General features: G+C 47.6%; 1 protein-coding gene across 2 annotated transcripts in view; it reads left to right on the forward strand.

Moving 5' to 3' along the window:
* Positions 1–23560, forward strand: part of ZNF512B (zinc finger protein 512B) — a 282920-nt gene that overhangs the window by 206549 nt on the left and 52811 nt on the right. For both annotated transcript variants that reach the window (XM_069243246.1, XM_069243247.1), the window contains 3 exons: positions 4013–4137; positions 4337–4429; positions 11964–12062. In XM_069243246.1, coding sequence (XP_069099347.1) covers positions 4013–4137; positions 4337–4429; positions 11964–12062 — 317 coding nt within the window. The remainder of the gene's footprint in view (positions 1–4012; positions 4138–4336; positions 4430–11963; positions 12063–23560) is intronic.

The following is a 23560-nucleotide window of genomic DNA, read 5'->3' on the forward strand; positions in this document are numbered from 1 at the left end:
AGGCACCCCTTATGGAGATGCTCTTTGACTGCACTTGCCTGTTTGGCAAATGGACAAATTCTGCACTAGAACGCTTCAAAGACGGTAGGGCCACCACCAGGTCGATTGGACTCACGATGGCCCCATACCAGCCTCATTCGTCCTTCAGCTCGTTCCGCAGCAATGGTAGGTGCTACTGTCTGCATTCATTTTCACCCAGCCTCCACAGCCAGCTAGCTCTCCAGTCCTTTCGTGGCTGCGGAGGTGACTCCCACAAGCCTTGTGGTACCCAAGGCCAGAGATCTGCCCAGTCCACCACCACCCCGGCAGCTGCAAGATTCAGTCCCCCTTAATATGCCCTCCCACCATCAGGGGCAACCGGTTGGTTTCAGGATCAGGCACCACCTGCCCCATTGGAAGGCCATAACTTCAGTAAAGTAGGTGCTTCAAATTGTCCATTGTGGTTACGCCCTTCATTCACAGAAACCCTGCTACCCATGCCACTGTCCTCAGATCAGCTGATGGAGAAACATCTCTCCCTGCTGCGTGAGAAAGTGCAGGCTCTTTTGGCCGAAGGAGCCTTCAAGAGGGTGCTGACCCCCTATTTTTTGGTGCAAAAAGGATGGGAGCCTCCATCCTATACGGGAGCTGCACCCTCTCAGTTACTTCCTAAAATGCCAGAAATGAAAGATGCTCATGGTGGCTTAGATCCTGTCTGACCTTGATCCTTGAGACTGTAGGATACATATTTCCGCACCCCGTCATGCCGGCCTATAGGCAGTATCTGCAGTTTATAGTGGACCGTGGGCATTTTCAGTTCAATGTGTTCCCCGTTGGCCTTACCAGGGCCCCTTGGGTGTTTATGAATGTAATGGCAGTGGTTACAGCTTACCTGCGGAGTCCAGGGTTTCCAGTCATCCCCTTCCTCCACAACTGGCTGTTGAAGGCAGACTCACCCCAGGCAGTTGTCACCTACCTCCAGATTACTACGGACCTCTACATTCAGAGGGTTTCACTATAAATGTGCCAAAGTTACAACTGACTCCATCTCAGATGCTCCCTTTTATCAAAGTCACTCTGGACACACAGCAGTTCCACGCATATCCTCTGGAGCAGTGAGTTCAGGATATTCAGGCTATGATTCCGATATTTCAGCATTCTATCCTGGATTTCGATGAGACAGACTCTGAACCTACTGGTTCTTCTGGCCTCTTGCATCCTGCTAGTACAGCATGCCTGCTGCCATATACAAACTCTGCATTAGGACCTGAATGCCCAGGGGGTGCAGCATAAGGGGAACCTTTCTGACCTGGTACAGATGTTGTAGGGACCTGCAAAAGACCTGCAGTGGTAGCTAAACAACCACAATTGAATTATTGACAGGCAACTCCCCTTTTCCATCCAGACCTCACAGTGGTGACAGAGGTGTCATTTCAGGATATCAGGAGCCATCTGAGAGAGGTGGAGATTAAAGGACACTGGACACCAGCAGAGTCTCAGCTCCACATCAACATCTTTGATTGATTCTTTTGGCACTGAAAGCCTTCCTTCCATCAATCAAAGGAAGGCTAGTTAAGGTGTTCACAGACAATACCCCTGCCATGTGGTAGTGCAGCCAGCAGGGAGGGGTGGGGGTCCTGGACCCTGCACCAGGAGGCCTTTCACCTCTAACATGGCTGGAGCACCAGGACATTTTCCTGGCTTTCAACACCTGGTGGGATCGTAAAACGCTAGGGGGAATGAACTCAGCCATCTATGCCTTGCGGACTAGTATTGGTGTCTTCATCCACAGATGGTGGAAGGCCTCCTCCAAGACTGAGAGGAACCTTGGTTAGGACAGCACTTAAGTGTGTTGGAGTTTCCAAGGCAGCTCTTGTTCAGAGATGCGGTTCTTCTCTAGTGGTGCTCAAGACTCTCGTATGCCTTCTCATCGATACCACTTCTGCCCAAGTTCAAAAGAAGATCAAGATGGACCGGGCCCAAGCCATTCTTGTGGCTCCAGTCCTGGACACAAAGAGTATAGTATCCCGAACTCCTGAGCATGTGCATCAGTCCTCTCATCTGACTGCACCTTCAAAGGATTTCTTGTCACAGCAACAGGACAGGGTTTAGCACTCATGCTTGGAGATTGAACTGCTACAATTCAGAATCTTAGAGCTCCCTCCTAAAGTCTGTGACGTGATTCTAGCAGGCAGGCATCCATCCACTAAGACTGTATATGCCTGCCTTTAGGACAGGTTTGTTCCCTGGTGCACTAAAAAACATGTTGAGCCTCTTGCTGCAACCTTGTACAAAGTGTTGCTTTTTGTTCTATCATTTGCCTTGATAGGCTTTGCCCTGGGCACGGTTAACGGGTATATTTTGGCCATCTCCGCTTTTTTGCGTTTGCTGGATCAGCCCTCCCTGTTCAAATCACCTGTTCAGTCATGTTTCCTAAAAGGTTCTCAATATATGTTTCCCCCTAAGCCTTTTGTTAAGTCTCAATGGGAGCTTAGTTTTGTTCTAACCTTGATTTATTCACCATTTGAACCCATGCATAAATTCCGTCTGAGACTTTGGACGATCAAGACACTCTTGAGGGCCATCAGATCGTGCAGAGCGGTCTGCGAGCAGCAGGCTCTTTCTGTACAGTATCCTTACACCATTTTCTTTACAGACAAACTGGTTCTCCGTGCTCGTGCCTCTTTCATACCAAAAGGGGTGATGCCTTTTCACACTGGCCAGAGTATCACACCGCCAACTTTCTTTGCTTCACTTCATCCCCCCAAGGAAGAAGAGATACTCCATTAGTTGTACCTGAAAAGAGCATTGTTGTTCTACATTGATTGCATCAGAGAACACCGGGTGAGGGATTATCTCTTTGTTAGGTTCACTGGAGCAAAGAAGAGTAAAGTAATACAGAAATGAACCATCTCCAGATGGATTGTACTCTGCGTTCAGATGTGCTTCACAGTGGCCAAGAGGCAACCCCCAAAGGATTATTCCACCAGACCCAAAGCTGTGACCCACTGAGTTAGCTTGTGGAATCCCCATCCTTGACACGGGTCAGGCTACTATGTGGACATCCCTGCACACATTTACAAAACAATACTGCCTTGGCAGTCAGGTCCGACATGATAGGCACTTTGGCCATTAGGTCGTCCAGGGATTTTTGGTCTGAGCCAATTTACAGAGCACCTCCGGGGAAGTATGCTTTGGTATCTATTCTATGCTAAGGAATCTGCAGCTAGAAGTCTGTATCAGACGAACAAGTTACTTACCTTTGGTAACTCTTATGTGGTAGCGATTCTATCTAGCCACGGATTCCTTACCAACTCTCTCATCCTTTCTGATCTGCGAAACGGTTTCTGTACTGAAAATGGTCCATGTAGGCCTTTAGTTTCTGAGCAATGGTTGTTCAGCCTTCTGTCGTGGCTCCATGCTTCTGGTGCGTAAATAGTCATGAAAAGAAACTGAGATCATAGCACTAAGGTAGCACCTATTTAGACACCGTACACTTCACATCCAGCAGGGACAATGTCTTTGACGCCAGTGCAGAGCCAATCAGCACCACCTACCAACCAGCAAGGGTGCTGCTCTAGATTTTCCGGATCCAGTCTGACGCATGGGAAACATACTACAGTATGGAAGCTGAAACTAAATAGAGTCCCTACCAGATAAGGCTTTTCCCAAGGTAAGAAACGTGTTTAACTATAGGTATATGTGTATGTACATGTATGAGTTTGAACTTAAGGAACATTAGGGAGCCAGGCTAACAACCCACAAACGGTAGAACTACAATAAAACTGCAGATTCAAAGCGGTATCTGTATCTTGCACTTGCAGTTTTGCCTATAGATTTTCTTTCACTGTATGTTTTTGAGGCATGTTAGCACTGTTGGTATGAAGGAGCCTGGCTCACTACCTCCCTCAAAATATTGTGACAACTAAAAGCATGAACAATGACTCCTAATTGCTGACTTAAATAGTGCTGTATTTATTAGGGTGACATTGTCTTGTTTTGATGGTCCTTGCTCCTTTTCCCCCTATACTAGGTAGCATTGAGGACAAATGGCAGCGAGAAATCGCCGAGAAAGGGGAGGTACTCTGCTCCAATTGCAAGTGTGTGACTAGGAAAACCATTCTTGGACTCCGGAAGCACATGGATGTTTGTCAAAAAGTAAGAACACTAGATTTGACAAAGTAAAATATTTCTGTTCTTGCAGGAGGGTAGCTGTGTGTGGCTGGACACACTGCATAGTTGCCATAGTGCTGGCTTGGGTTTGTGCATAGGGAATGTGGGCTTTTTGCATGGCATGTTCACATTATACATCAGCCAATAAAGTTTGTAAAATAATACTTTGTTTTAAATTGTCTAGCTGCAGGACGCTTTGAAGTGCCAACACTGCCGGAAGCAGTTTAAGTCTAAGGCAGGACTGAGTTACCATACAATGGCAGAACACATCAACAAGGTGAGGAAAAGCAAGGTTTCCAATGTCCTGCAAAGAAGTGACTGATCAGGCTCTTGAGTCAAAGGGAAAGTGAGTGGTAGATATTATGTTCCACCACCTTGTAAAATGTGTCGTGTTAGCTCCCACATTTCTTATCCGACCTAAATTAATCTTCCAATATTAGGTATTTCATAGGTTCACATACTTGAATCATCCCTGTCATCTAGCTGGGAGTCTCACAGGGGACATAGGGGGTCATTCTGATTTTGGCGGGCGGCGGAGGCCGCCCGCCAAAGTACCGCCATCAGAATACCGCTGCGCGGTCAAAAGACCGCCGCGGTAATTCTGAGTTTCCCGCTGGGCGGGCGGGCGACCGCCAGAAGGCCGCCGCCTGCCCAGCGGGAAACCCCCTTCCACGAGGATGCCGGCTCCAAATGGAGCCGGCGGAGTGGAAAGGGTGCGACGGGTGCAGTTGCACCCGTCGCGATTTTCAGTGTCTGCTATGCAGACACTGAAAATCTTGGTGGGGCCCTGTTAGGGGGCCCCTGCAGTGCCCATGCCATTGGCATGGGCACTGCAGGGGCCCCCAGGGGCCCCACGACACCCGTTACCGCCAACCAGGTTCTGGCGGTCAAAACCGCCAGAACCAGGCTGGCGGTAAGGGGGTCGGAATCCCCATGGCGGCGCTGCCTGCACCGCCGCCATGGAGGATTCCTCAGGCCAGGGGAAAACCGGGGGAAAACGCCGGTTTCCCTTTTCTGACCGCGGCTTTACCGTCGCGGTCAGAATTGGCCTGGATGCACCGCCAGCCTGTTGGCGGTGCATCCGCGGTCCCCGGCCCTGGCGGTCCATGACCGCCAGGGTCGGAATGACCCCCATAGTGTACAGTGCAACATTACACATCCACGGAACGTTTTTAACATAATCACAATAATAGCCTGTCCCCATCATTATAAAATATGTAAAACTAGGCCAATCAGAGCAAAGCACAGACTTCCCCTCTCCCCACTCAGGTGTGGTGAGGCTGCTGGGGCCGGGGTCTAGAGGACCCACTCAGCACAATACATTGTGAACTGGTGGCAGGCACCTCACTGGTTCTGGGCGGGGAAGGAGCCCCTCCATATACTTTGCAGGCGGGTCCCCCTTGAGTTTCGTTATGGCACTGACTCCACATCCTGTGTGAAGGTAGTCCCCTTGAGCTCTGCTCAGTCAGTCAGTTAAGTTGGTTTATTCATATTTTTCTCTGCATTTGGCATGGCCTTATCAGGTTACTTAGCCCAAATAGTTCAAGTCATGTAGAACTTATGGCAAAAAAAATAGGCTCCACTCGGAAGATCGCCACAAGGAATGGATATATTGACTTCATCCAGGCTATAAGGCAAGGGACTGTAAAATACGTAGAACGGTTTCTACAAAAACCCTCAAAGATAGAGCAGAAAGATTGTTACTGTGATTACTGATTGTTAAGATTGTTTATATGTCTTCAAAAGACAAAATCAGGATATGTTCAGACTTCTGAGGAAGAAGGTAACAGCTCCTCCAGGTCAGCAGGAAAATCACATGCAAGGGTGCACTCACACTGAATCCTCTTCAGAGGTATTATCTGAGGTAAAATCGTGAGCCTTTAAATAACCACTAATAAAGACCTTTAAAAAGTCCACAAGGAAGTATAGCCCGATTTCATATGTGGTGATCCTGACTGGCAAAACACCATCAAAAAAGCATCACAAGCCTTTTGTAAGCCAGCCACTTCTAAGAAGAGGAAAATGATCATAAAGTCTTCAAATAAGCTTCCTTCATCTTCTTTCCTTTCTTCTGATGCAACTGTGCCTTTCTAAATTGCTGTTGCATAATGGGTGCATATGGTTAAGTATAACACTGGAAAGGGTACACTATTGTATGTATCGTGCTCTGTTTTATAACTAAATCAGTTAAGAAAAAGAAGAAACTCTTCATCTTTGCTGCTGATGAAAACATCAGTCGATTACTGCTCAGGAAAACATCATCAACGGCACTGTCAATGAAAGCATTGATGTTGGCACCAGCATCTGCAAACATGACTCAGTTGAAGAAATCCTTGCCATCAGTGACACTGTGGATCAGAACTCCATAGACAGTGATCCAGTTAGCAAGAACACTGTTGATAACCACTTCAGATACAAATCTGCCCACAACATTTTACAAGACCATGTCATCGTCTGCAATGATGACAACAGCATTGTCAGTGAGAATAGATATATTGGCAACACCAAACAAACCAAGAATAACCCTGATTTCTGATAAGGAATCTTCTGTGCCAATAATTCTAAAACACACCTCGCTCAGTAAGGTTTTGCCATATACACTGCAGCATCGTCTTGACACAGAAGTCTCAGATGAAGATGGGCCTTTCAGACTGGTATGCAGTCTTATGTAGTTAAAAGTAAAATACCAGGATCCAGAAGACGAGGAGAGCATATTTGCAACAAATCAGAGTCACGTAGAGAACCCAGAAATTAGTGGCTCTTACCAGCCTTTTAACCTGCATCATGAAGATGATCAGCGATGGCTATACAGATTGGACACTTATGAACAAACTATGTTGGCACCACCCGAGGAGATGATGCAGGTGCAGTTAACCTTGGTCAAGTACCTTCATCGGATGCTTTCTGATTACTATAAGGGCATCCCAGACCCATCTCCTCATAATCCTAAAAGACAACCATTGAAGCCTACAATTCCATTGGGTACCATAAATGTAACCAACAATTCCTTTCACACTAGTGCATTTACCACGGAGGTGCAGTCCAGTAACTCATTTGGTACCCCAATCTATTCCGCCACACTCTCCAGATACTGATGATGATCAAAGGGAATGGCAGTTACTTAATACTCCTCAGTACTCTGGCCCAGAATGAGGCAACTACATTTGGATGTCAGTGCTAAATTAAACTCACCTAGGAAACTGCATTTCATTGTTGGATCAAACCAAAACTGGAGCTGTTTGCTCCCAGTTAAACCTGATAATGCCAGTATTTTGAAGGCAGGCACTCCCCGAGGGAGGGAGGCATTTTTGATAAATCAGTCAGAGTTACTCCAGTATTGCAACTTTCATAGATTCACATGCTTGAATCACATGCTTGAATCACACCCTGTCGTCGAGATGGGAGTCCCCGGTGTAATACAAAAGCCATGCTCAATTGCATATAAAGCTCAGAGGCACTAGGCCTTTTAATTTAGTAACATCTTATAGTCGTTTTATAAAAAAAAAGGACTAAACTTAAGGAACAATCAATCAGGTCTCACCACCCTCTAGAACCCTCCTGTGAGGAGCTGATTTCCCTCAGATTTTCTACTGTACGTTGTGCTAAGGAGTCTCCTCTGAGCTCTGCTCAGTTTTTTCTCTCAAATTCTTTCTGAGTAGATTTTGATATTTTTCTCTTCAGAAATCATTCAAGGTGGTTCAACCTGGCTACCATGTCAGAGACACCTAAAAAAAGGCGTTTTAGAGCCTGTGCTACCTGCATGAAGAAAAGGCTGCATGTTGATGATCAGCATAAGGACTGTATATATTGTCTCTATCGTAGCCATAAACCTAGAGACTGTAAGGAATCTAGAACCTTTTCTACTTAGACCCTTAAGAACAGAGAGGGTCGTCTTCTCATCTGGCTACAAAAATCTAGAGACAATCCTGTTTCTGATGAGGACAGTGCCTCTTCTTCTGTTTCTGTGGTGAAAACACCTGTCAAACGACAATCTGAAGTTTCTTCAAAGGAAAGACCCAGAAAAGCTTTTAAAAAATCTGCTGAGGTATCCTAAAAAATTGGTAGCCCTTCAAGGATGAAGACTAAAGCTTCAGACTTAAAGTAAAAAAAGAAGCCTGTTCTGAGCCGTCGACACCACCATTCAAGGTTAAGCATAACTTAAAAAAACCAACATCTGCGCCGTCAACAGGATCATCATCGACGACAGCAACATGACTGCTCAAGTCCTGACGACGACTTCCACCTTTGCCACACTGTCTGTGTCTATGGTGATATCCGGCTCTTCGGCGACGGGATGCTCATCCGTCGACGGCACATCCTATATCCGCTCTCATTGAAGACCCCGCCGGCAACGGCCTCGTTGATGCTGTTTACACTGTTGACGTCCTCGTCGACGCTGCTTCCACCGACGACGGCTTCATCACCAGCATCGTCGGCGACACTCCAACCGGCTACGACACTGCAACCGTCGACGACGTCTCTACCGTTGACGTTTCCACCGTCGACGACAACCCATCCGTCCACGGCACATCTCTCGTCGATGACGAAGACTGCAATGAAAGTATAGAGACCATGTTCCTTGCCTCTGTTTTCGTCAGCGGACTAGGATACATCCTGGAGGGCGAAGAAGTATCACCTAACGCCCTCAGTCACGTCCCCTAGCAAGGTTTCCAGCCTTCTACCCTCACATCTCTTAGATGATGATGACTCAGATGAGGAGGGTATTTTTGGAGTAGCCAGCAGCATTTCTCAGTTAAGGGTTGAGTGCAAGAATATTCAGATGATAATGCTTCATATTATACGCAAGGCTATTATGAGCAGCCAGGGCTAGTAGGTCTTCCCCCTGGGCTTGTTTCTGACTTATAAGCAATGTTGGCAGACTATTAGGAACGTTTTCCAGCTAAGCCTTCGTCTGTACAACAGCCGATACTTCCCCCTCAGCCAACAACTCCTCACTTGCAGCACCCGCATCATACACCTCAGCCAAGATCATAGCATTCTGTTCTTTCCACACCAAGGCATCATGTATCCTCCGATGAGGATGCAGAGAAAGGTGCTATACAGCCTGACAATGATGAGTGGGATGATTACATCATACCGGCATCTGCTTCTCCTACAGCACCCATGTTAGAGTCCCCACCTGAAGATATAGGTGGCTTCCATAACCTTGAGCGTGCCGCCATGCGGTTCGTTCTTCCAATGCCCGCAACTCAGCAGAATTGCTTCCTCTATGATTTTAATGAGCGCCACAGGAAGATGGTCAGAGCTATACCCATCATAGACCATTTTTGGAGCCAGGGAACTTCCCCAGGAGGCTTGAAGGGTGGGGGCGCCTTTTTGTTACTGAAGGGCCACTTTTGTAGCAGTGCAGCAGTTGTAAAAGTACTACAGAGTTCCTTGTATATCCAGCAGTTTTCAGCAACAATAAAAGTGCCAAGATAACTCTAGTGATTAATGTACCTGTCGGAGAGAGATCAGAGTTTTGTCTAGTGGCAGTTTTGACACATCTAAGGCAGAGCAGAGGGTTAATATGCCTTCTGCAAAGAACGTTTACTATGCAGATCACAGACCCGTATTTTATATGTAATGCTCAGTGGGATACTGCTTTTATCACAGAGATTCTTTTGTTACTGTGCAGTTCCCAAGCTACAATCATAATCTTGCCCAGTGAGCTAGAAACTGCCACCAGAGAGCTGCCTGCATGGTACAGGTTAGAAAGTTATTTTTTTTCCTAGTCTTTGATTATCCTAATTTTGCTAAAAAAGGGTTTGTTTGGGTAGAAGAAAATTGTCATTAGTAAAGTCAGCCCTAAACAACGTTACATTCAGAATCCTGAGTTTATGCTTCCCCAGACCAAGCACTCTTAAAAAGTGCCTACCAATATGGGTGAAGTGAATCCTACAACTTGTAGTCCCCTTTGTCTTATGTAACATTTTCTTTACACTGATTTACACACATATGGTTGATTTTATTTGTATGTGTGTATGAGATGTAAAGTACTCCAACACCCTACACTGGTAATAGAGGTGCTATAAAACAAATGAAATACATGTGAGAGAGGGTCTGTGGAGAAATGAGAGGCACTGTTAGAGGGCGATGGTGAGGGAATCATTGAAGAGCCCCAATAAAGATTGCAATAACCTGGTGCACTGTAAGGCCTTTATTTACTATGCTTTTAAAACAAATACAATTGTGAATATGTAATGAAAAATATGTTGTAGAAGGCATGGAGTCTTATTCCTGTGGGTTAGGGCTTCGGGAAGATTGGGAGGGGTTCCTGGCCCCTTAGGAATATCAAGCCCTAGATCCCCCTGGTTTGAGGACTTGGCACACGCCAGTGGACTTCACTGGCATGGTCTCTCCCCCTACCGTGGTTACAGAGGAAGGAGCTTCTTTTGCTGTGGTGGTAAGAAGGGCAGCTGAGGTCCTGAACTTCAGCCTAGCCTCAGTGGCAGTCATGTCCTGATGGAGGTGCTTCAGCTAGGAGTGACTCCTTGGAAACGCTTCCTCCTTTTAATTAAGCCCTTATAGACTTCCTCCTTGGGACCTGGTCCAAGCCCAGCACAAAGGCTCCTGTGAACAGGCCAATTGCCCTCCACCATCCCCCCGCCCCAGAGGACCCCAATTTCCTCTTGCAAAACACAACCCCGGAATTCGGTTCCGCAGGTGCTTTCCATGGTCCCCGGGGAGGCACGGGCCATACTTTCCCAAGCTATGGCAGACAAGAGAGATGCAACCAAGTTCATGATCAGATGTGGGCTGTATACGACGAACTCGCTAGGAGCGGTTTCTTCTGTGGTGACCTTACGGCACCATGCCTGACTGAAAACAACTGGCTCCTGTCTCTTCGAGACAAGGTGGACTCAGTGCTGGAGCACTTTAAGGATAGCAGAGCTACAGCCAGATCCATGAGCCTTTTCATGGCCCCTTGCCAACACCGGTTTGCCTTTCCCTCCTGACATGGCTTCCAGCTGTGTCCTTATCCACCCAGCCACCCCGGCGCGCAAGTCCCCAGTCACTGCGTGGCAAAGCACATGGTACCCTCAGTCTCTGTGACTAGTTCATCCCACCCCCCCAACCAGAAACCACAGCCTCCAAGCCTCTTTAGTTCACCCTCAGCCCATCATGGGCAACCGCTGTGGAGCAGCATATTCCATCACCTGTACCACTGGAGGTCAATAACATCAGACAGCTGGGTTCTCCAGCTTGCCCGAAGGGGCTACTCCTTCCCTCCCTATGGTGCCCTGGGTGGCGAGAGGTGAAGTCCAAGCTTTGCTCTTATTGTCTGAGTTTTGCATTTTTTATGATGATGTGAATATGCTGATGTAATTATGTTAACGCCTTTCTTTACACATTAGCATTGTACTACTTACTATGTTCCCAGGTCAGTGGTGGGGATGATTCAAGCATGTCCATCTTTTTGGTAAAATATCCTCCTCAAATCAAGGCCACAAGCAGAATATTTCAAAACCAGCTATTTTTACTTCATGCTAGGTTGGTTGAAATAATACATTGAATGCCTTACTCCTAAGAAATGGGCCATGGTAATTTGTCTCCCTGTCTTAAGCAAGGTGAATGGTCTGGCCCTCCTATCTCCATCCTGGCTACATTGCTTTATATTTACTATACATTGTGCTGTTCACTGAACTAGGAAGTGTAGGTGGTTTATAAGGAGTCGCTCGCTGTCCTTGTCACATAGTTTAGTAGCGTACCCACAATCTTAGCAATTTAATTTGCAGTGGGCTATGTAGTCTTTCAGAAATTCACATTTAGCACATCTTCAATTACCTTTCTCTCCTTTGTATTAAAAGCCAGATGTCATGCATGCTGAGGGTCTCAGTGAAATTGAAGAGCGGGAAAGACTCAGAAAAGTCCTAAAGCAGCTGGGAAAACTGAAATGTCCAAACGAGGTATGTATGCTCATTGACCACTGGGATCTTACGAGAGCAGGAGTTTTCGTGACAGGAGCTGTGAGGTAAATTTATTTTTGGGAATCAAAAGAATGTGCCGATGCAGTCCCTTTATACTTTGAGCGCAGATTTCCCAGTGGTCTATGAAATAATGAATGGCCTGATATTTTCCAACTGTTTTTGAAGCCTTCCTATTCCCTATTTTAGAGGATCTTAGTACGTGCCCCTTATTAAGAACCTTGCACTCTAAAATAGATTCAGATCCTATGCACACTTGTTATAATTTGTGGTTGGGTCTGGAAATTCATGGGTTTTCTATGAATATTTTAAATCGTGGGTGTTCTGTACGATGTACCTTTCTTATTGCCTCTAACAGGCCCCATCTCACCTTTTGGTTGTCTTTTCGCTTTTAATGAAAGTCTGAAGTAGACAACCAGCAGCGAAAATCTCATAAGGATGAAGATACAGAGTCCTACAAGTCATTTGGTGATTTAGGGCCTAAATTAGAAGTCGGCAAATGAGTTACTCCATCACAATGGTGACGGATATCCCATCCTCTGAAATTTAAATTCCATAGAATATAATTTGGGAACAGAAAAACACTCAGTAAAATGCACATCATTTTAACATTGTTCAAGGTTCAGGCAGATCTGTGCATTCAGTGGCTTGAAAAGTACTCTTTAAGTTTTCCCAAGGTTGCAGAAAGTGTTTCTTTCGGCATAGAAGCACAGCATGGAAACCTGAACTTAGCAAGGCCATAGTACTGCCTCATGTGCACACCTTAATGGTTTCCTAAAACAAACATTGCTGATCAGCTAACAGAACCCCTAGAAAATGTACTCTGGAAACGTCCCTTTCATTGAGAGTTGAGAGCTGAAAAGAGGTTGTTTTTGGATGATGCAAAATAGTCAAAGAGAAGGTGATTGAGTCAGATAAAACACGTCAACTGAAGGAAAAGTGTAGCCATATAATGCGTGGCATTGTGAAAAAAATTCTGTATGAAAATTCACATATTCACCGTCAAACAATTCCAATGAGAGTCCAGTTTGTTAAGGACCGTGACACACAAATAAACCGCAGAATCCCTACCTATGCCACCAGCAGATTTTAAAAAAGAACTTGGATAACCCTGTGTACAAAAGACTCAACAACACAGTCACCATTAGGTCTTGAAGACATAAATGTATCTTGTGTGCTTGATATCCAGCACAGGTTCTGCTATGTACTCTGATGCAGAAAATGCTTTTGTTACCTCAAATTCTCAATCTTGGGATAGTCCTAATAATTCATAAGCTTTAGAATAATCCTTGTGGACAGGATGATTCCATAAAACACTTGAATGGCTACATTTCAAAATATATATTTTTTAATTTATAAATTTATTTTCATGGCATGTGTAGCTGTAGATGCACATGCTCTACATACTCTTGCCATCTCGTGTTGGGGTTGGACATGTATAACTTGTTTTTCTTCAAAGAAGTTGTGTGAGTGGTAATGCGCATCGGCATTGACTCTGTTGTTAGATTGATTTCTTACGCCGTCTGGGTCGGGCGTGCATTGCCAGGGCTCTGAGTTGACACTGCATTGCCCTGTTCGTTGGGGCTTCATAGATCCTCCGCTTCTGATAGTTTCTGACAGGTTCTTTGACCCCCATTCGGAGCCTTGCCTCTCTTGTTCTGTTGGGTTTCATGCTCAACAGTGCAAGCACTGAGATGGAAAATGCCTTTTCGTTACTGTCTGCAGGGCCACTCCAAGTCCTCATGGGCACATAAACACTCAGTTTGCAAACTCTGCTTATCCTGGAGCATAACAAGACCTCCCGCTCCACATGTCTCGCCTTGCGGTTCAAAGAAACATCACAAACTGTTGAGCCCGTCTGCTTGCATGATGTGTCATGGAACAACAGAGAGACAAGAATATCCTCAACGTTTTCGGGGAGGACGTCAAAGAAAAGGTGGAAGCAGAGGCAGATGTTGAACAGGCTGCAGCCTTCAGCCCGGAATTCAACTCTCCATGGGACTCTGAGGCAACAGACACATAGCCCCCCTCTGGACCAACTTGAGAAAACAGTAACAGTGAGTACAAGGTCCCGCTATCAGGTCATCTTCCCCCACAATTGGGGACATAGCCTTCCTGTCTGCATTGCATCTCAGCAATAATTAGCACCTCCATAAGGCTTCGGAACTGAAACAATGGTCAACGTCAAGACTGGATTTGAACCCGAAACAGCCTTCAGAAATCAAACGACCATCCATAGCAGACTCTGATGATCAGGAACTGCTGACTCTGATTCTACAGTGTCTCCAAAAGGAGCTGGACACTCAGCAAAAGGCACTGTTTATTCACACCCCCAATGTGGACAATTACAGCATAATCATCATCTAAGGTGCTAGAAACTCCTTTGAGAAGCAGCTCGCAATTAAGCCTTCTTCACCTCCCAACCTGAAGATATATCAAGATAGGGGCACCAATCCTCTGCCCCCTTGACCTGCTTCGTCTCCTATTCCTCCTCCTTCTCCGCCTCTTCCTAAACCTCGACCAACTCCTGCTTCATCACCCCTTGGCCCTCCTCCTTTCCAGGAGGGCTCAACCCATTAATCCTATGGGGAGGGGTGTTCTCAACATGTAGGCCCTTATAATACCCCCATTTAACACAAAACCCAGGGACGAATAGGGGGTCATTCCCCCAGGTGACATCGACCCGACCTCTATCATCTAAGCCTTCCCCTTCTGACGATACCTCCTTTTACCACAAGGTCAATCACAGGGCAACCACCTTCCACAAGTTCAAGTTAGACCTGCACACTATTGCAGAGAAGAATAACTTACTGGTCTCAAACAAGAAGCATTCTACATATTTTTTATCCATGCTCAATGGGATACGTAAGCCTTAGCAGGATATATTCAAAGACCCAGTCATGCTAGGATAGTCACTCCGAGGGTTGGCAAAAAATACAAGCCCTCCTCAACTGACCCAATTTACCTCAGGGATCAGCTCTCACCTCCTGTAAATAGGCAGATGCACAAGGTACTCGGGGGTGCCCCACTGCCAGACAAAGTAGGACAATCAGTGTGGCAGGGAAACAAGTTGCCACACAATCTGCCACCATCTGGCGGGTTGCCAACTCCGTGGGGTTATTATCTGGGTACGATGAAGTCTAGCCTTCTTATACCTCACACCCAAAACTTGGAAGGACCTTCTTCTACACATAGGAGCCCCCTCCTTCCTTAAAGATTCCAGAAGAAGACCAGACGACCTACACACCTGCTGTAGTGCCTGGATACCCTTTGGGTGATAAGCCACGCTTTACGAATCCAAGTAGCATAACATAACATGGAGCCCAGTGGGACAAGATGGGAGACCAGGTCCAGCACCTTCTGGATCAGTGCAAACAACGGGTATAGGAGATTGTAGCAGGAGGCCAAACAATCCTGGTACCTCTATCAGGTGTACACTGGAGACAGCTGACATTGCTGCCAGAGGCTTTAACTCTAGTGCCTTGATCCACAGGCATGTTTGGCTCCATGTCTCTGACTTTTTTTTTTTTTTTTTAAATCTGTTTATTGATTTTGTCCAATTCTTTACAGTGAGTTAATCATAACAGCAAATTATTATATCGAGTCATCTTGCATCTAGGACATCTCTTCTGTCTACATGATACATCAACAGATTTCTTGATCAACATTCAAAAAGAAAAGATTAACAGTGAAACGCCATTTATAAGAATAATTGCACGTCGGTGGTCCCAACACATGTCCGATAACGTGGAGGGGAGTGTCAAGAAGGGAGGGGTTGGGAAGGCGGGAGAGGAGAGGGGGGGACGTGGGGAGGAGGGGGAGGACGGGAAGAGAGAGGGAGAAGGAGGAGACGGGCTGCTCATTGCAAGGAAACCTCAGAAACAAGAGGGAAGTGGTATGAAGACATACATACTAATGGATGGGATAGCATCGGTTCAGGGAGGCCGAGTGTCATCTTTTTGTTCTAGCTGTTCTATGAGGGAATCCCATATGTCCGTCCCCTTGATCTCCACCCCGCTGTCGCTCAGTGTGTGCAATACCTGTGTCTCTGCCTTAGCCCAATGCAACATCTCTGATGTCCATAGGTGTATATCTGGGGCGCTGGGCGATTTCCACTGTCTCGCTATTGAGCGTTTAAGTAAGATGAACGCAAGGTCAGTGCACCTATGTTTCTGTTTGTCCTTTCCTCGTCGTGGGCGCACCCCTAGTAGGCAGGAGTCCGGAATTGGGAGTAAGGGTAATCCCGACCAGATAGCCGCCTGGGTCGTTACCTGCTGCCATATGCGGAGTACCAGTGGGCAAATCCATGTCATATGTAGAAAATCAGCCTCCAGTGTCCTGCATCCTGGGCAATCTGGGATAGATTGTGGAAACATACGCTTTATCCTAGCTGGAGTAAGATATGTCTGGTGTAGGTAATTGAATTGGGTGTATCGGAAACTGGCATTTCGCTACACTTCTCGTGTAGTTGCGAGCGCTGTGTTCCATGTTTGCGTGGGTAAGGGTGATAGCAAGGTTGTCTCCCACCTGATTTTTGCTTGTGTCTGATCCTCCTCTGGATAATCCTGTAATATCTTATATATCAGATTGCGCGCTTGCACCCAGCAATAATTCATGGAGTACTGTTGATGTATGTGGCTCACTATTGCCGTTCCCCCATGTATTGCGCACTACTTGTTGCAGTGCCTTGTGTGTAAGAAATTCACCCCTGCTGAAGTCAAACATGTTTTCCAGTGTCTCATATGGTAGGAGGTGTCCCTCCCCAAATATATCTCCAATTGTTTGCACACCCTTAGTGACCCAGGCGATTAATTTAAACTGCCTTTTTCTACTATTTATTCCAAGGGGGCGAGCAATGGGATTCTTGGTGAGTACGGCGGGGTCTGTCCCTTCGACATCACATATCGGCACCACACCCATTCCGCCACTCCCATCAGAGTATTGCTGCGGTACGATGGGTTTTCTCGGCCGACAAGCCAATTTAACACGTCTCAGCAAGGTGTTCACCATTTGCCCCTAAAAGCCGTTTGGATTACACATCCAGTCCATAATCCAGTGTATTTGTGCCGCTGTGTTGTACAATTCAAACTGAGGTACACCCATCCCTCCCTTCTCCAGTGGCATATAAGTCTTGGCTAGAGCCACTTGGCGGCGTCTCCTGCTCCATATCAAGTCCGTCAGCAGGCTGGATAGGGGCGCAAAGTAATTCTTGGGGAGCTTAAGTGGCAAGGCCGAGAAATAATATAAGATCCGAGGTAATATGATCATTTTAGTTATTGCCACTCTCCCCAAGGGTGAGAGTGGAAGTGAACACCAGAAGGGCATCGAGCCTCTTTATAGATCTAATCGTCCGGTCTAAGTTCCCCTCTCTGAGGTCCAGCTCGTCATGGTATATTTGCACCCCTAAATATTTGAAGGTGGTGTGACACCACTGTAAATTGTGCATGGAGAATGTTTCTCTCTGGGGGTTCGGAATCAGTTGCATCAGGAACAGACATGATTTCAACCAATTTTATTCGTAGGCCTGATATGTCCCCAAATGTATCTAGTAGTCGTAATAAATCCGGCAGGGATTCCGATCGGTTGCGTAAGTATATTAGTGCGTCATCCGCATATAGGGAGATGATTTTGTGTTCACTCCCGTCAAGAATACCCCAGTGCGGAGCCTCAGATCGTAATCGCACCGCGAGTGGTTCAATTGCCAGTGCAAACAAGAGAGGCGATAGGGGGCAACCCTGTATGGTGCCTCTGCCTATCGCAAACCCCTCTGATATAATCCCGCCTGTCTTCACTCTTGCTTTCGGGTCTGCATATAGTGTTGCTACCCACCGCATAAATGTGTTTCCAAATCCCATGTATTTTAGAGCTTGCATCAAGTATGGCCTTCCATCAAGTATGGCAGCCCAGTGTGTCGAATGCTTTCTCTACATCTAATGAAACCGCTGTTCGTGAGTAGTCTAATTCCGGGGTGTCAGCTATTAGTCTTAAGAGGCATCTGATGTTAGTATAGGTGCTGTGGCCGGGTATGAAACCGGATTGATCCGGGTGAACTAATATCGGCATCAGTGGAAGAAGACGGTTTACTAACACCTTTCCCAACAGTTTGCAGTCAGAATTTAACAGAGACAGGGGCCGATAGGACTGGACATCTAGAGGGTCACAACCTTTTTTGTGAAGGACCACAATGATTGCTTCCTGTTGTGATTCTGGGAGGTGACCCCTTTCATATGCTTCTTGCAGCATTTCCAGATATGGTGTTGCTGTCTGTGTTGAGAAAATTTGATAATACTCTGCCGGGAGACCGTCCCCCTCCCCGGGCTTTATTATGAGCCATTTGTTTTGGAGCTTGCTGGATCTTAACCAGTGCTATGGGTTTCTCCAAATCTGACAATTGTGTCTCCGTCAACCGAGTTAATTGGGATTTCCTGAAGAATTCCCTCATCTGTTCCTGGGGGGGGGGGCCTTGTACAGAGTGGCATAGTAAAGGCCTCATTAATCTCCAGCTGCGTATTGACTATGTTTCCCGCATCTAAACGGATGGCGTTTATGGTGGAGTGTTGTTGTTCGCCTCTCACCAGCCAGGACAGTAATCTGCTGGAGCGGTCCCCCTCGGCGTGTAAACGCGCCGCATAGTGTCGGTAATCAAATTTCCTCAAGCGCGCATCAGTCTCGACCCATCGTTTTTTTAATTCAGTCATATCCCTCATGTCTCCTACGCCCGTCTGCACCCCCCTCTCTCAATATTGTGCAGCTCCGCGTTCAACGTGAGTCAAACTCCTCCAGACGCCGACATACATAAACCCCTTACTACCACCTTGTGTCCGTCCCACTCAACTGCCCTTGATGATGCCGATTTTGTTTTTATTTTAAAGTATGAGTCTATTCCTTCTGCCAACTCGGCTCGGAAGGGGGGATCCCATAGCAGGGAAGGCTGCAAGCGCCAGGTATGGGTGCTTGTAGTCATCCTGCCCCATCGCACTGCTGCCACTAATGGGCAGTGGTCTGATATAGTTTTAGCCAGATATTATGCCTTGTCCAAGAGTTGAGTGAGATCGCTTTAGCATAGTAGAAAATCTATCCGAGTGTGAAGTTGGTGCACCGGGGAGAAAAAGGTATTCTCTGTCTGTGTGGTGCAAGCTCCTCCATACATCATGGAGTCTCCTATCAGCCAAGTTCGCAGCGCTTGGGAGAGTCTTCTGCTGTGGGCGCCCTCGAGCGGAGGGTGGGATCTATCTATAATTACGTCTGGTATGCAATTGAAATCCCCCCGAAACCCCCCCCAAATGCTGGGTATTGACGGGTCCCATGACAGAGCTGCATAAGTGGACAGTAAGAAATCTCCCTGTTTGGCATTGGGTGCATATATTCCTGTGATGGTCAGTTGTTTCCCATCCAATTCTCCTCTCAGGTGAACATATCTGCCAACCTTGTCTATTTGTGTGCGCTTGACTGTATAGGGGACCCTAGGGGCTATCCATACCAACACTCCTCTTGCATATGCTGATGTCTTAGTACCATATGTCGTTCTTGACCACTTTCTGTCAATTCTGTCCAGTTCATCAGCTGTGAGGTGTGTCTCTTGGAGTATTGCTATGTGTATTGCATGGCGCTTAAGGTAAATATATATTCTGCAGCATTTGGAAGTATTAACCATTCCCCTTACATTCCAGGTTAAAATAATATATATAGCCATGGCATTACATTTACTTTGCGCGACAGCATCCCCAGGTCAGTCCAGGGTCACCCCCCCCCCCACAAAACCTCCCCAAGCAAGAAAGATATGGCTCGTGTTGAGAAAGGCGTAGTGGTGTGATAAAACTTACAGTAACCAAAACCACAACAAACTGTGTAGCACAACCGGTGCCAACAAATACGTTACTCCAATCAAGGTCCATTTGCTAACCCATAGGGGTGTGGAGGTGTGGTTGGGGAGAATCTGGGTCGACGAGTGATCGTGGCCCATACGGATAATCTTGCTTCCCTGATAATTTCGGTCCCCTGGTCTCCCAGCCGCGCCCGGCCCCCTAGTGTGAGAACTGATCCAGTTTCCATTTCCGGGTTCTGGTCTGTTGCCCTTCTAGCTAGGTGGGGCGTAGCATATCTGTGTCGTTGTTCTCAGGCATCCACCTCAGCGCCAGTATTTTAGGAGCCATTTATGTCTCATGTTGTTCCTTTATGTCACTGAGGACTCAAAGTTTTAGTGTTTCCAAGTCTACGTGCATTGTTTCATATGTCATCAGCCGTGCGTGGTGTCAGGGCGGGGCCGGACATAAGTGGGGACGAAGGGGGGCTTAGGCGGCCTCGTGAAGAATTTCAGTCTGTGTCCCTGATTTTATTTCTGTACAATGCTTGCGCTGTCGCGAATACGTTTTCCTCTTTTAGGGCTTGCGTCTGTGCATCCGCGGCCTGTAACTATGATGGACGTGTTTTGATCCCAGTGTTTATTTTTTTCTTCCGTTGAGGACGTTGTACCAGCCATTCTCCATTTCCATCAGGTTCCCCCACTGGGTCCACCAGGCACTTGGCGTGTAACCATGTCCATACATCCTCTGCTAATGGGAAAAAGAGAGTTCTGTCTCCATCTATCACTCTCAATCGGGCCAGAAACAGGAGGGAGTAAGTGATGTTCTTGTCTCAGAGCACCTGTTTCACTTTGGTGAAAGTTGCACGCTTGCGCTGGACTTCCGTTGTGTAGTCTGGATATGCTGTTATCTTGGTGTTCTCCATGCGGACAGGGCATTGTGTCCGGAAGCCTTGTAATACTTGATCTCTGTCTCAATATTTTAGGAATCTTGCTTTCAGCGGTCGGGCGGAGCACCTGGTCGGGGCGGTCCGTCTGGGATCAGATGGGCTCGTTCTACTACCAGCATCGGCGGTACGCTCTTAAGTAACACTGTGTCCTTGAGCCATCGCTCCAGGAAAAGTTCAGCATTAGGGAGCTCCGCTCGTTCCAGAATACCTAGGAACCTGACATTGTTCCTGCGTGATCGGCCTTCAGCATCCTCAGCTCTGCATTGTAGTAGTGTTATTCCATTCGTTTGATTTGAGCCTTCATCTCAGATATTTCAGGTTGGGTCGTTTCAAGTGTCGATTCAGTGATGGTGACTCTGTCCGCCAGTTTTCAATGATCCACACGGAGGAGATTGACTTCCAGTACCACTGAGTCTATTTTCCCTTCCAATGAGGCCTTGGTGTCCAGTACCGCCTGCAGCACCTTATTGAATTGCGCTGAATGAGTGGCCAGGGTTTCGGATATCCTGTGTAGAGCGTCAGCTTGAAGTCCCGGTTCCCCTTTGGTGGGGGGGGCCCAGACTCTGCATTAATGTGTGCCCTCAGTGGCTTTGGTTTAACCATGATTGCCCGTGGCGTGTCTGCGTTGTCTGTTGGATAGAGCGCCAGCTGCCCGGGCCTCGTCGTGTATCGTGGTTAGCTCAGGTTTCACATCGAGGCACAGGGCCGCCCCCCAGGCGCTCCCAACCCGATTCGTTCTTGCGTTGCCTGTCTTCCTCTTATCTAGGGCCCCGCTGAAGCTCCCCGCATGCTAGTCGCTAACACTGTTGTCCCCTTGGGAAGATTAGGGGCGATTATTCCAATATTATCAGGCGGCAATGGTCGGGGGGCTGCTGTGCTTGTTGTGGTTTAGGATTAGAAACTCTTAGGCCAATCTGCAGTGTATATACGGCGTCCCTTCTTGACGCTGCGCAGTCCGGGGCTAGCCGCTCTCTCAAAAGCTGATGTCACTGAGCCTCCCAGTTCTGTCCACTGGTGTGTAATTAAGGTGTTGGAGTGGGGGCAGGGGTGAGATCAGGATCTTTTCCTGCAGGGCTGTGTTCAGCAGACTATAGGTAGAACGAGGAGGGGGAGAGTAGAAATCTCAGCCCCCCTTTGTCATCAGAGAGGGTCCCATTTGACTTACTTAGGGGGGTTCTTGTTTGCTTTGTTTCTCTGTGGTCGATCCTGGTTGTTCTGCTGGTTCCCCCAGTGCCAGCCTCAGTTGTGCCTGCTTCCTGCGGTTGTTTTGAATGTTTAATTATACGGGGGTAGGCACCAGAAGGGCGTTCCTTTAACGAGGCCGCTCGTCTGCTCCTCTGTACGTTCGGGCGATTCAGCCGTCTTCACTTGCGCGGGCTCTGTAGTGCCGGCGCGCGAGGACCGCCTCCGACCCCCGCGAATCCTTCGGGGGTCCAAGCCTGCCCCGGCTGCTGTCCGGCCTCGCTCCCTTGTCTCCGGCCGTAAATTATTTAGGGGCCCGGCTCTTTTCTCCTCGGCGAGCTCCGTGGTCTCTGGCGAGGGGGAAGGCCGCCCCACTCACGCCCATTGTGCGGGCTTGACAAGGGCACAATACTTCTTGCACAGGTCTCCCTGTGCGTTGGGAGCGACACCAGTAGTTTCTGGTGACTCCCGGGGGCTCCGCGCCGCCGAGGTGGGCGTCCAGGCAACCTCAGGGATGGAGATATGTGCAAATTGATGGTGGCCCGCGAGCGGAGCTCGAACTAAGCGTCCGCTCCGGCCGCCATCTTAACCACGCCCCCATGTCTCTGACTTTAAGCCAGAAGTCCAGCACCATCTGATCAACATGCCCTTTGGTGGGGAATAGCTCTTTGGGCCTTAAGTTTATCAGATGTTCGACAAAACTAAAACAGACAGACACAGCCAAAGCAGTGGGAGCACTTCAGTCTACATTGTCTGTGTGACTTCTTGTGTAGGAAAGTACCCACTTTTTGGTATAGTTACCCCCCACTTTTTTCCTGCTGTCAGTATGCTTTGACTGTGTTCACTAGGATCCTGCTAACCAGGACCCCAGTGATTGTGCTCTCTCCCTCTTTCTCTAAATTTGGTTGCTTAGGCCTTTGCACACCCCACAATTGGCATACTGGTGCCCCCATGTAAGTCTCTAGTATATGGTACTTAGGTACCCAGGGCATTGGGCACCAGAGGTTTCCCATGGGCTGCAGCGTGTATTGTGCCACCCATAGGAGCCCATGCAAAATGTGTCTGCAGGCCTGCCATTGCAGCCTGCATGAAAAGGTGCATGCACCCTTTCACTACAGGTCACTGCACCAGGTCACTGTAAGTCACCCCTACAGTAGGCCCTCCTAACCCAGAGGACAGGATGCAGGTACCTGTGTGTGAGAACACCCATGCATAAGCAGAGGTGCCCCTACGAACTCCAGCTCCATTGCACTGGACTTCATAAGTGCAGGGAAGCCATTTTACCCATGTACTGGACACAGGTGTGTCCAGCTACATAATGGTTACTCTGAACCTGGGCATGTTTGGTATCAAACATGTCTGAATCATACCCAAATATTGTTACCAGTTTTGGTTGTATGATTCCATGCACTCTGGGGGCTCCTTAGAGGGTCTCCCAGTATTCCTCCTACTAGTCTTTCAGGGTTTTGCAAGCAGCCTGTGCTGCTGCCACCCTCCAGATGTGTTTCTGCCCTCCTGCTGCTCGACCATCAAGGGAAGGCAGAACA

This window comes from Pleurodeles waltl, chromosome 7 (assembly GCF_031143425.1).
Source record: "Pleurodeles waltl isolate 20211129_DDA chromosome 7, aPleWal1.hap1.20221129, whole genome shotgun sequence".
Taxonomy (NCBI): domain Eukaryota; kingdom Metazoa; phylum Chordata; class Amphibia; order Caudata; family Salamandridae; genus Pleurodeles; species Pleurodeles waltl.